Source organism: Sesamum indicum, linkage group LG1 (genome assembly GCF_026168435.1).
Source record: "Sesamum indicum cultivar Baizhima isolate 11 linkage group LG1, ASM2616843v1, whole genome shotgun sequence".
Taxonomy (NCBI): domain Eukaryota; kingdom Viridiplantae; phylum Streptophyta; class Magnoliopsida; order Lamiales; family Pedaliaceae; genus Sesamum; species Sesamum indicum.
Window position 1 is genome coordinate 19,748,866 of NC_142657.1, and position 12,573 is coordinate 19,761,438.

Below are 12,573 nucleotides of genomic sequence, written 5' to 3' on the forward strand. Positions count from 1 at the left end.
TATTTGTTCCTTCAACCCATATATTTTTGGGTTATGGGTTTGACTTGGATAGACTTGGCTATTGTTCTAGCTTTGTAGACAGGATAAATGAGGATGGGGGTTCGTGTGTATTGGATTTCTGGGTGCGCTTCTTGAAAACTAGAGAAGCGTTTTTGTTTTGTAATTTTCTCGTATTCGGTCTATATGTTCATTTATTCTTGATGTGGGATAATCTGACTTTGTTGTCTTGAAGATTAGAGGATTCTTATTGTAGTTTTCGTTTTTCTAGGACTACGTATTTTCGGGTATGTGGTGGTTCATTGGATTTAAGAGTTTTTTTCGTTTTTCTTGTATAAATTTGGAATTAGTTTTATGTTTTAATTATTATCTTGCAGCTTTCTAGTCTTTTGATTATGTCGGTGCTGTCTTTGGAGTTTGTAATTAATGTTTCAGGGAATTTATTTGTTTAATTACTGTAATATGAATCGGATATTCTTGATCCTTTTTAGTAATATCAGTTAAGGGTTTGGGAAGATATAAATGTTTATTGGGATGAAACGGAAGCTTGAATTTGAACTTGCATTGGACCTAAATTTCTGTGTTTAATGAGTTCAAGATTCTTAGTGTTGTTTTCTATTTCAGAATCTCTTTTTCTAAATGGTCTTGGACCAAAAGTACAGGGCTTATTGGATTTAGCGTACCACTTTGACTTTTCAGTTTGCCTAGAAAATTTTAGACAATGTACTAATTGGATGAGACAGAAAGTTTTGATGCACTTTATATGCAGAAGAGATTTACCATATAAGTGAAATCAGTGAGCAAATGTATTTTAGTTTTATTGATTAGTGAAATACTTGTGCAAGGCAAATTTGTACATATGCCTCCATATTCAAGGTATGCTGTTATGCAATAAGTACGACAAGGTATTGTTGGAGCAAATTGACTCTATACATATTAGTATATTCTAGGCTTTAAGTGGATTTTTTATGAGGAGGAATCTTGATACTTCTGCTGCAACAATGTGTTTTGTGAGTTACTTCAAAGGTACAATAAGAATTAATAGTTCTTGTACTAGCAGAGACAATATTTGAACCCTTTATAGAAACTTTAAGAATTGGAAAACCTTCCTACCCCCACAAACATAGCATTCAACAGCTGACTTGGAATTTGAACCAGATCAAGGAGAATGTGCAATGTATAATTTTTGCAACGTTGATTTGAATTCAATTTTCAAGTTCTTTACTGTTTTATCATGATGCTTTTAATTTTAAAATTTTGATATTTTCAGGACTGAATTATTGTTTTATGGATAAGAAAGAACCTGGCAAGGATACTGCTGAGGATGCGACTCGCGAGTCACTCATTGCAATCTCCAACCGAGTACCAGACAAGGATCTTACTGCTGAAACGTCACCCAAAAATAGAGATGGTGAGAAAGTTATTGAACCTCTGGATAGTGATGGAGACGAGAAATATAGGTCTAAGCTGATCTCTATATCCGATTCATCATCTCCAGATGTCAAAGTGCAACCAGTTTTGCCTGGGAAACCGGACAGTTAGGTTGGACAGCAAGTTCTATATGATGACTACAATATAATCTGTGTGACAAATGATGTAACTTTCCATAGATATCAAAGGCTTTGTTTGCAAGTCTTGCGTGTACTCTGTTCTCTGTTTATCCTGCTGATACATTTGAGCAACTTATCTTTTTGAATACTTGTATAAACTTTATAAGAATTTCAATCATCATTGCCCAAAAAGAGTTACTTATGTTTAGAGGATTGGTTTCTCCTTCACTTTTCTTGTACTTGTACTGATAAGATCAGAAACTGGTGCAATTTAATAAGAAGATGAAATCTTGAGTTTTAGTAGATTTCAGACTTATATGCACTGGTCTCTTAATCTCAGTGAGAATCTTTCAGTTCTGTGCCTTATGGAATTTGATGTATGAGGAATTTCTTGTCTTGAAAAGAGTGCCTGATGATGTGTGTTGAGGTATTGAAGCATACATTGTATAATAGAAAATTTCAGTATTCGCAGGATCATCACTCAGGGTGAATCTGGCTTTTCTTCGTTTTCCCATATACTACTAGAGAGATGTTTCTTTGTGATTTTTAGAGGGCATTAAAGCATAAGGCCTGTACGTTTAGCATGTATGCAGACAAGTGGTGGCATTGTCTTCTAATGCAACAACAGATGTGGTGCTAGCACTTGTTGAACTTGAATCTGAGATTCTCCATTCTTTCATATCAGAAGCTTATTATCTCTAATGATTCATTTATGTATTAGATCTAGCTTGCAGAACTCTGAGTTGATTATTAAGTTCATTGGGATTTTATCTCTTCACTTACCCATATGGAAAGACAAACAAGTATTATCAAAACATTTTGCACTTTGGATATATCGAACTAAAGTTTGGATAGTTTCAACTTTCTATTAGAAAACAATGTTGTATGTCATATTTCATGTAATATATACACGTTATATTTGTATATTTAAAAAAGTAGATTTTATATCCGGAGGGCCCGTTTACTTTTATAATTGGGATAAATGGTTGATTGACCCCCATTGAAAAGGATAATTAATAAGTTTTATTCAATAATTACAGTGTTGGTTTATTTGTGTGATTCGAAAATATGGTTATTTACATGATATTATAAAATTTATCAGGATGTTTTTGAATTTAAATTCTTAGCAATTTACAACGGCTATAACTAAAATTACCTTCTCCATTAAAACATTAACACTAACATTTATCTGGGTTGCCCCCTTTTCAAGCAAGTTTGATTTTTCTTAATTTTTAAATATGTGATGGATATAGCATTTTCTCTCACACAGTAAAATCAAATAATAAAATATAAAATTATTTTGTAATAAAAAATTCAAAATTGACGTGGCCTGTCATTTGATGATATTCGACAGCAAAATCTAAGCTCAAACTGAAATTACTACACACAGACAGCAAAATCTCAGCAAATCATAGGAATGATTTGGATGATTATGAATTTCAGCAGCAAACAGTTCCAAGATTCCCTTGTGAGGTTGAAAGACAAAGTTGAAGATCATCCGTTGATGTGTACCTCCAACATATCCATAAATGTAATGAAAAGGACATGTACTGGCCTGATGGACTTGCTAAATATGTGTTCAATACAAACATCAATGAGAAACCACAAAGGATATATCATGTGTGTGGAAAAAGCTTAACAGATACAACCTTTTCAGTCACAAAAAGCAATGTCAATCACAATCCAAACTTGTTCCAAATCCATCAATGGATATGGAATCAACTCAAAGCTAAATCATGTTCTTGCTTTAGGACACATATCTAAACATTGTAGAGTGTCTTTATTATAAGTACACTACACTATCAACTCTACTTTGCTTTTTCATTCTTTCTTTTAACCCAGTGTATAAGTGAAAAACAAAAATAAATGATAAGTGATAAAAAAAAATTATCGATTTAGAGAAGTACTACTTTTACGTAATTAATTATAATAATACAAAGATCGAGATAACAATAAACTAGCATTGAGATGATGATGTTACTATGAGTAATTTAATGACTGATGACACTTAGACATCATCGACAATAAATTAGACAGTGGATATTGCAAGTTAAATATTATATAATTTTGGAAACAAAGTCCTACGTAGTCTAATAGTTTCCTTATCTAGGAAGTAGCTAAGAGTAGAAGTATGAATGAGAAAGGATCATGTTAGGGCCACCATGATTCGATATGTCTGAATTTCTGAAAAGATAACAGGATACGATGCATCCTTTTTTTCAAGTGATTGCTCATGTCATGATTGTCTTAGTTTTATTACTCAACACAAAAAATATTACTATTTTTTTTTTTTTGATGGAGAAACATAAAATGAGGTGTGTGTGTGTGTGAGAGAGAGAGAGAGAGAGAGGGGAGGAGGAGAAAACTATGTTTGGATTTGGTTTCGGCCTATTCCTGAGATGATAGGAATGGGCCAAAACCAATCCAATGTTTGGATTGCAATATTTTACACTTCGTCTAGGTGTATTTTGATTGTTTGTGTTTTTGTCTTTTTTTTTTTATATTCTAAGTACATGTCTAATCATATATATTTCAATCATAAATAAAATATTATATATACACACTTCTATATATAAATATATATATATAAAATATAATTTGACAATCAACAGTAACTTTTGTCTTCCAAATCCAAACATCAAGCATCCACCACTTATTTTAAACTATTTTATATTATCTCAAAACACAAATCCAAACATTCCTCTATCTCCAACATACATTTATTTATCTCTTTTTTTTCTCTCTCTATCTCCAAAATACCAAAACAAAACACAAAACCAAATACTATAATTTTGGCTTGATTACATAATTTTATTTAAAAATATATGTATTAAATCAGTTTCAGGGCGGGTTCTTATGAACTCGGGATCCTTCCCAGACCTGAGCGGGTTTTAATTTTTTAAGCCCTACTACCTGTTTCAATCTTCATTTTTTGGATTCGAACTTGTCCCATTATGAGTGGGTTTGGGATGAGTTTTTTCAGGTTCGGATTTAATTGTTATTCCTATCCATTAGTAATGGAGCTTTTAATTGGTAATTTGTTCCAAAAAATTTCAATATTGATAACATTAATTGCAAACGATAAGTTTAAATAACTCATAAATTATAAAATCTCATCTATTTTATAAATAATTCAAACTTTTTGTTGACAAATTAAATTCGCGTGGGACCTACGCCTACATCAATCATCTTCAATTATTACAATTTACAACATAATCCAATTTCTTTAGTTAAACATGTGTATGAGTCCATGTCGTGTATACGTGGGCTACTCGTATGCTTAATATAGCATGTTTTTAGGCAACAACACATCACAATCAAACATCCCTTTGGGACCAGTTGATAATAAACATTTTTGTTTTCTTCCCACAGTATGAATGTTTTTTTATTATAAATTAATATTATATTTCATTTATTTAATATACATATATCATAATTTCTTATTTAATATATATACATTTTTTATTTATCTAAAACTCGTAAAAATATTATTTTAAAATGGAAGATTGAAAGTCACTGCAATGAAAGATAAAAAAAAAATATTAGTTTCAAAATTATCCACTACAAGAAAAAAAATAATGACAAAGAAAATTAAAGACGACATTAAAATCGTCACTAATATATATTTTAAGTAAATATTGTCCCAAAGAATAATCAATGACAATAATATGCATAAAAGTGTCCCATCAAATAATTAGTGACATACGTATAGTGATAAATATAATTGTTATTATATTCTTGTTGTCATTAAAATGTGGTTACATACGTGTCATTAATTGTTAATAGTGATAATCTAATGAATAATTCATATTATTAATAATTATCTTGTGATAAGATTTTGTCACTTTTTATAATGACAACTTTAAAATTATTTAATATTTTGTCATTAATATTATTTTGTGTTGACTGATCCTTAATTATTACTAATTATCGTTTTTATATAATAACTATCGCCATTAAAATAAAAAATTATATTACAATAGCAAAAATAGGAATTTCTTTTGTCGGGGAATCTATATAATTAGTAATAATATTATGTAATTTTCAGTCTTTAATATGTTCATATCCATACGCTCCAGCCAACCAGACAAAGCTTGAGTCAGAACATTTAGGCCGGCACAAATTTAATTTCATTCCTATCTCACATTTCTCATTTACAGACTACAGTATCTCATTTTATCTGTAATAATTAATACAATCAAATCCACAATTTGGATTCTTTCCTCTCATTTTCGCACACTCTCTCTCTCTGCCCCTATATATAGTTCATGGTATCATAGAACTTGGAAAGGGACTCATGAATTGAGTTTTTTCTTTCTCTCTTTTCCTTTGTTTTTTGAGGTTTGTGGGGTGAACCCATTTCTTGCAAGATTTTCTGTAGAAGAAATTGATAAAAAAAAGATGGGTTTGGAAGTGTTGGTGGGGTGTTTGATTGGGTTGTGGATAGTGAGATGGGTGCTGAGGAGAGTCAACTGTTGGTACTATGAGATGAAATTGGGAGAGAAGAGATATGAACTGCCACCAGGTGATTTGGGTTGGCCTTTCATTGGCAACATGCCCTCCTTTCTCAGGGCTTTCAAGTCCTCCAATCCTGAATCTTTCGTCTCTACCTTTGTTAACAGGTCTCCATCTCTCTCTTTGTCTGTGTGTTTGTGAGGGAGAGAAGGAGAGGGAGGGAGGGAGGGAGGTGAGGGAGGTGAGGGAGAGGAAAATGCAGGAAAAGAGGTATACATTCTGTGGTCTTGTGGTGATGGTTAGGGCACGTTTAACGTTGTCTTGGTGATTTTGGTGGATTATTTGTAGTAAGAGAGGAGAAAATATTTTGTTTTCTATCATGCAGCATTCTAACTTGGAAAATAATTACTCTGTTAATTTTTTTGTTTGTTCAAGTTTCACTCTGATAGGATTGTAAATGACAAAGGGAGAGTATAATTCTTGCTTTCTTGTGTATAAAATCTTTTCTTAAATACACAAGTGAGTGGTGGATGTTGTTATGCACGTGAGTTGTATGCGATATAAAATCCGGAATGATTCTAAAATGGATATATGAATTGGTAAACAGTAATGACAATTTCTCTCAATGTTGCAGATTTGGACATACTGGATTATACAAGGTACACATGTTTGGCAATCCTAGTATCATTGTCACCACCGCAGAAGCATGCCGTAAGGTCTTAACTGACGATGAATGCTTCAAACCTGGCTGGCCATCTGCCACTGTGAATCTTATTGGGAGGAAATCATTTGTTGGCATCTTCGATGAGGAACACAAATGGCTGCGCAAATTAACAGCAGCCCCTGTGAACGGACACGAAGCGTTAACCGTGTACATGAAATATATTGAAGATAATGTCGTAACGGCTCTGGAAAAATGGGCCGGAATGGGACAAATAGAGTTCTTAACTGAGCTCCGAAAGCTTACGTTCAGGATAATTATGCATATTTTCTTGAGCACGGAAAGCGAACAAGTCCAGGAGGCCTTGGAGCGGGAGTACACTGCTCTGAATTACGGAGTCAGGGCCATGGCAGTCAATATACCTGGATTTGCTTATCACAACGCGCTTAAGGTGATGTAGATGAAATGCCATAAAAAATTGTGTTTGGATTGATGGATTTGGAGCTAATGATTTAAAGTCCTAACACTTTTCTATTGTCATTCCAGGCGCGAAAAAATCTCGTGGCAGTTCTCCAAGCCATAGTAACTAAGAGAAGGGAATGGAGGAGGATAAATCCCCCAACTGTGAAGAAAGACATGATGGATGCCCTTGTGGATGCTGAAGACGAGCATGGTAGAAAACTGACTGATGAAGAGATCATCGATATTTTGATTATGTACCTGAATGCCGGCCATGAATCGTCGGGACACACAGCCATGTGGGCAACTGTTTTTCTACAAAAGAATCCTGATGTGTTCAAAAGAGCCAAGGTAACAGGAAAATGCATATTAGCATTTCTTACACTATTGCACGATTTAAGGCAACAATGTCTATTAGTTCTTAACTATTGATGTCAATTGCCTCTTGCGATGTTATAGGCAGAGCAAGAGGAAATCGTGAGAAACAGACCACCTGATCAAAAAGGTTTGACGCTCAAAGAAATACGCAAAATGGAATATCTGAATAAGGTGTGCAGTCTTCTCAATTCTCAGTCTTATTCAGCTGTACTGTATGAATTTACACTCACATAACTCCACAGGTAATTGATGAAACACTTCGTGTGGTTACATTCTCACTGGTGGTCTTCAGAGAGGCAAAGAAAGACGTCAACGTTTGTGGTATGCTGCAGTTCTTAAGTCTTGGAAGTTTGTTTCACCTTACCTGTACTTCGGAATAGTCTGTTTTTCTGTTGGTTTCTGTTGTTAATATCTCGTTTGCAATAGGTTACACCATTCCTAAAGGATGGAAAGTTCTGGTCTGGTTTAGAAGTGTTCATTTCGACCCTGAAACATATACTGACCCCAAGAAGTTTGATCCTTCAAGATGGGATGTGAGTTCTAGATCATCCCTTTTTCTTTTTCTTGCATTCTCGTTTGTAGCATAGTATGTTGACATCGATACTAAACGTTAATTATAGGGATTTACACCGAAAGCAGGAAACTTCCTGCCTTTTGGAGGGGGAAGCAGATTGTGCCCTGGAAATGATCTCGCCAAGCTTGAAATCTCAGTGTTCCTTCACCATTTTCTTTTGAACTATGAGTAAGTTATAACACCTATATCAACCTTTTCCTCTGATTAATGACAAGTTTCCTAGGATTCAGACAAACGGATATCGCCATTCAACTACCGATGCCTGTCTGAAAAAGAACAAGACGGTTGTCCCCAAGATGCTCTCATTTGACAAAGATTTGTTTCTTTGCTCACAGGCTCGAACAACAAAATCCTGGCAGTCCATTGATGTACCTGCCGCATACAAGGCCTAAGGACAACTGCCTGGGAAGAATCAGAAGAGTCTCTTCTCCGTCTGTACAGATGGGAGAAATGTAGCACATTTCTTCATTTTATGCTTTAAAAGACTACAGTTACTACTATGTTTGGGCCTTCCATCATTTTTTCAACTGCATTTTGTAACCAATTGGGGTTCTTTCCAGTGATGGTGAAAGTTAGTGGTTTCAAATTACTGTTTCTAAGAGAGAATATTTTTAATAAATAGTTTGTAGAAATATAAGATAATTTTGGAAATCTTTTTACCATCCGACAAGTCAACCGATAATTACGCCAACCGGTTGGTATTTTACGTCAAACTCACTTAATTAGACCGTCCGTTATTTTATGTCCGTCTGAATCATATTTGGTCAAATCAAATCAATTATAGACAACGTGTATATTACATCTGCTATAAGATTGATCACTTTTCTGAATTATTGCAGTTTATTCAAACATTATAATATCTTTTCTTAAATCCATAATTGACATGGATTTTAATTTTATATACGTGATATGCATATATTAAATTTGATATAAGATGCAGCAATAGACTACAATAGAGATTTGAACCGGTAAACAGTAAATGATACAGAGAGCAGTACTGAAACCATATTTTCTTGCCTGGACAAATCCAATAAGTCTAAATATAACATAATTTTGATATTGTGTAATATTAGACATGTAAGAGGTCGGAACTGGGGAGATAACCCTCAAATAAATATTAGTCAACGCATATAAGGTGTTTCCGACCAATACCTTAAAGATTCCTTTCTTCATAATCCTAAGAAACCGTACGTATATAATTCAGAATAAAACTTGCATCCATCACACAAATAATTAACACTAAAGGGAGTGCAGACCTGTTTTGTTGTTTCCGCTGTCATATTTCTTGGCTGAATACATTTTCTTTGTTGCATATAATAACCATGGAAGTAACTGTCTTGTAGCGGAATATGATAATGTGATGGTACAAGGTTCTGCCCTTTTGTTCCTTTTTCTTTTTGGTTTTTTAAGACTAAAATTAGTGCCTTTCAGCCTTTCTATTGCTATGACATTTCAGCTTACATCTCCTATATTTAAACAAAAACATCATTTTTCTTTCACATTATTCTTGTTTCCGTGTGATATCCAGTTCAGTTCTTTTCCCACGTTCTTTGTCTGTAGATCTCAACTATTATATGTGTCTCTGTGCGTATATATATATATAGAGAGAGAGAGATTGGACGATAAAGAAACGAAAGAAATTATAAAAGATAACATCATAAGCTTACAAAATACTTAGTAATGCAGAATTCTTTCATCCCACATCGTAAGGAAATTTACTAATTATATATACTAGGGTGGTGTGGGACACCCGTTGTGCATGGATAAAGCATTTTTTTATTTAATAAAATATTTAATACATAACATGAGTAATAAATTATTTAAGAGAAATAATAGGAAAAAAAATAAATATTTGTGGAAGAATGGATAATACATGATACTTAGAGAGAAACAAATGGGGATAACTTAAAAATTGAAGAGGAAAAAAAAAGGCTAACTACCTAATAAAGTTATTGACAAAAAATGACACGAAAAAAAGGTGCTCATTAATTATATATTGTATAGATATAATCACACACACAAACAAGAAAATTGAAAATGATGACGATTTCCCGCAACGTTGCAGATTTGGACATGCTGGAGCATACAAGGCACATATGTTTGTCAATCCTAGTATCATTTTCACCACAGCAGCAGCGTGCCGAAAAGTTTTAACAGACTATGAATACTTCCAACCTGGCTGGCCATCTTCCACAGTGAATCTTATTGGGAAGAACTCGTTTATCGGCATCTTCGATGAGGAGCACAAATGGCTGCGCAAATTAACGGCAGCCCTTCTGAACGGACATGAAGCATTAACTGTGTACATGAAATATATTGAAGATAATATCGTGACGGCTCTGGAAAAATGGTCCGGAATGGGACAAATAGAGTTCTTAACTGATCTCCGAAAGCTTACTTTCAGGATAATTATGCATATTTTCTTGAGCACGGAAAGCGAACAAGTCCAGGAGGCCTTGGAGCGGGAGTACACTGCTCTGAATTACGGAGTCAGGTCCATCGCAATCAATATACCTGGCTTTGCTTATTATAAGGCGCTTAAGGTGATGTTTGTGTGTGATGTAGATGAAATATGATGAAGTATCTGCATTGTCTGAATTACTTTGCTAACCTTGTTTTCTCTTTAGGTTGTGTTTGGATTGATGGATTTGGAGTTAATGATTTCAAGTCCTAACAGTTACCTATTGTCATTCCAGGCACGTAAAAATCTCCGTGGCAGTTCTCCAAACCTAGTAACTAAGAGAAGGGAATGGAGAAGGATAAATCCCCCGACTGTGAAGAAAGACATGATGGATGCCCTTATTGATGCTGAAGACAAGGATGGCAGAAAATTGAATGACGAAGAGATCATCGATATTTTGGTTATGTACCTGAACGCTGGCCATGAATCATCAGGACACATCTCCATGTGGGCAACCCTTTTTCTACAAAAGAATCCTGATTTTTGCTCAAAAGAGCCAAGGTAATGGAACGGTGTATATTGGCATTTTAAGTCCATCTACTCCTCTATACTAGTGCACCATTTAAGGTAGCAATGACCATTAGTTCTTAATGGTTGATGTCCATCGCCTTTTGTAACATTTCAGGCAGAGCAAATCGTGAGAAACAGACCACCTGATCAAAAAGGTTTGACACTCAACGAAATCCGCAAAATGAAATATCTGTCTAAGGTATGCAGTGTTCTCAATCTCAGTCTTATTCAGTCTACTGTATCAATTTACACTCACATGACTAGACAGGTAATCGATGAAACACTTCGTGTGATTACGTTCTCACTGGTGGTCTTCAGAGAGGCAAAGAAAGACGTTAAAGTTTGTGGCAGGCTGCAGTTCTTAGGTCTTGGAAGTTTGTTTATCCTTACCTGTACTTTGACTTTGTACGTCTATGAATTGGTTTTTTACGTTGTTAATATCTTGTGTGCAATAGGTCACACCATTCCTAAGGGATGGAAAGTTGTGGTCTGGCTTAGGAGTGTTCATTTCAACCCTGAAACATATACTGACCCAAAGAAGTTTGATCCTTCAAGAGGGGATGTGAGTTCTAGACCATCCCTTTTTCTTTTACGTGCATTCTAGTTTGAACTTAACGTATATGCTGATATTGATACTAAATGTCAACTGCCAAAAGCAGGACATTTCCTGCCTTTTTTTCTGGAAGCCGATTGTGCCCTGGAAATGATCTTGCCAAGCTTGAAATTTCTGTGTTCCTTCACCATTTTCTTTTGAACTATGATTTTGACTTATGTCTTCTTTTTTTTTTCCACATTCATCACTTATAAACTAATACTACAATATAACACTTAATTAGGAATATTTTAGTTGTAAAAGATAGCAAATATCATTTAAAATTAACACAAAATACACTCCTATCAATGCTAAATTTTATGGGAGATCGTCTAAAAAAAGAAAAGAAAAAATACCTCCTATATTTTTCAAAATAAAAGACAAAAAACCCCTTACAGAGGTTGATGTAAGGCACAACTTTTTTCCTGTGATTTAGGATGATATTTAAGAATAAATTATTATTTCATATATAAATATATATAATATCCAACATATCTATATCCACGTATATACTAATATAAAAAAGAAAAAATTATAATTTTAATCATGTAACTTAAAAGGGTGATATTTTTAGTCCTGTTCAAATTAATTTTTATAATTTAATCCTATATAAAATTAGCGGTTTCATACCACTACTTCTAAGAGAGAATATTTTAATAAATAGTTGATAAAAATTAAATAATTTTTTGAATCTTTTTACTCTCTATGTTTAAAACTCTTATAGGTACTAACTTAGGGTTAGAGGTGGTGAAGGCCCTTATAGTAAAGCAGCTTAGAGGTCACAAAGATAGTACAAAATAGTTAATAGTCTCGGGTTTTAAAATATGAATACAAAACACAAAAGCCACAGGGCATAGTCATAAGGTGCCTACCAAGAACTGAAATTTTAAGCTGCCGGACCAGTACGTGGATCTCCTGAGTGGTGAATGCATGAGT

General features: G+C 34.0%; 1 protein-coding gene and 1 pseudogene across 2 annotated transcripts; both read left to right on the forward strand.

Moving 5' to 3' along the window:
• Positions 1–5,736: 5,736 nt before the first annotated feature.
• On the forward strand, positions 5,737–8,663 carry LOC105167146 (ent-kaurenoic acid oxidase 1). The gene is made up of 8 exons (XM_011086740.3): positions 5,737–6,169; positions 6,637–7,114; positions 7,210–7,473; positions 7,582–7,671; positions 7,743–7,821; positions 7,927–8,033; positions 8,121–8,242; positions 8,410–8,663. Exons 1-8 carry the CDS (start codon positions 5,949–5,951, stop codon positions 8,528–8,530), a joined length of 1,482 nt encoding a protein of 493 aa, XP_011085042.1. The 5' UTR covers positions 5,737–5,948; the 3' UTR covers positions 8,531–8,663.
• Positions 8,664–10,143: 1,480 nt separating this feature from the next.
• Positions 10,144–12,438, forward strand: LOC105167984 (ent-kaurenoic acid oxidase 1-like; annotated as a pseudogene). Its single transcript, XR_016066694.1, has 7 exons — positions 10,144–10,617; positions 10,771–11,047; positions 11,165–11,244; positions 11,314–11,392; positions 11,501–11,607; positions 11,685–11,817; positions 12,362–12,438. The product of XR_016066694.1 is annotated as an ent-kaurenoic acid oxidase 1-like (transcript).
• Positions 12,439–12,573: the final 135 nt, after the last annotated feature.

Bases quoted from the DNA above. Each gene is read 5' to 3' on its own strand.
- LOC105167146 (XM_011086740.3), top strand. From the start codon at position 5,949: ATGGGTTTGGAAGTGTTGGTGGGGTGTTTGATTGGGTTGTGGATAGTG. The intron at 7,474-7,581 runs GTAACAGGAAAA...GCGATGTTATAG, and splicing joins ATGTGTTCAAAAGAGCCAAG to GCAGAGCAAGAGGAAATCGT. The intron at 8,243-8,409 runs GTAAGTTATAAC...CTTTGCTCACAG, and splicing joins CATTTTCTTTTGAACTATGA to GCTCGAACAACAAAATCCTG.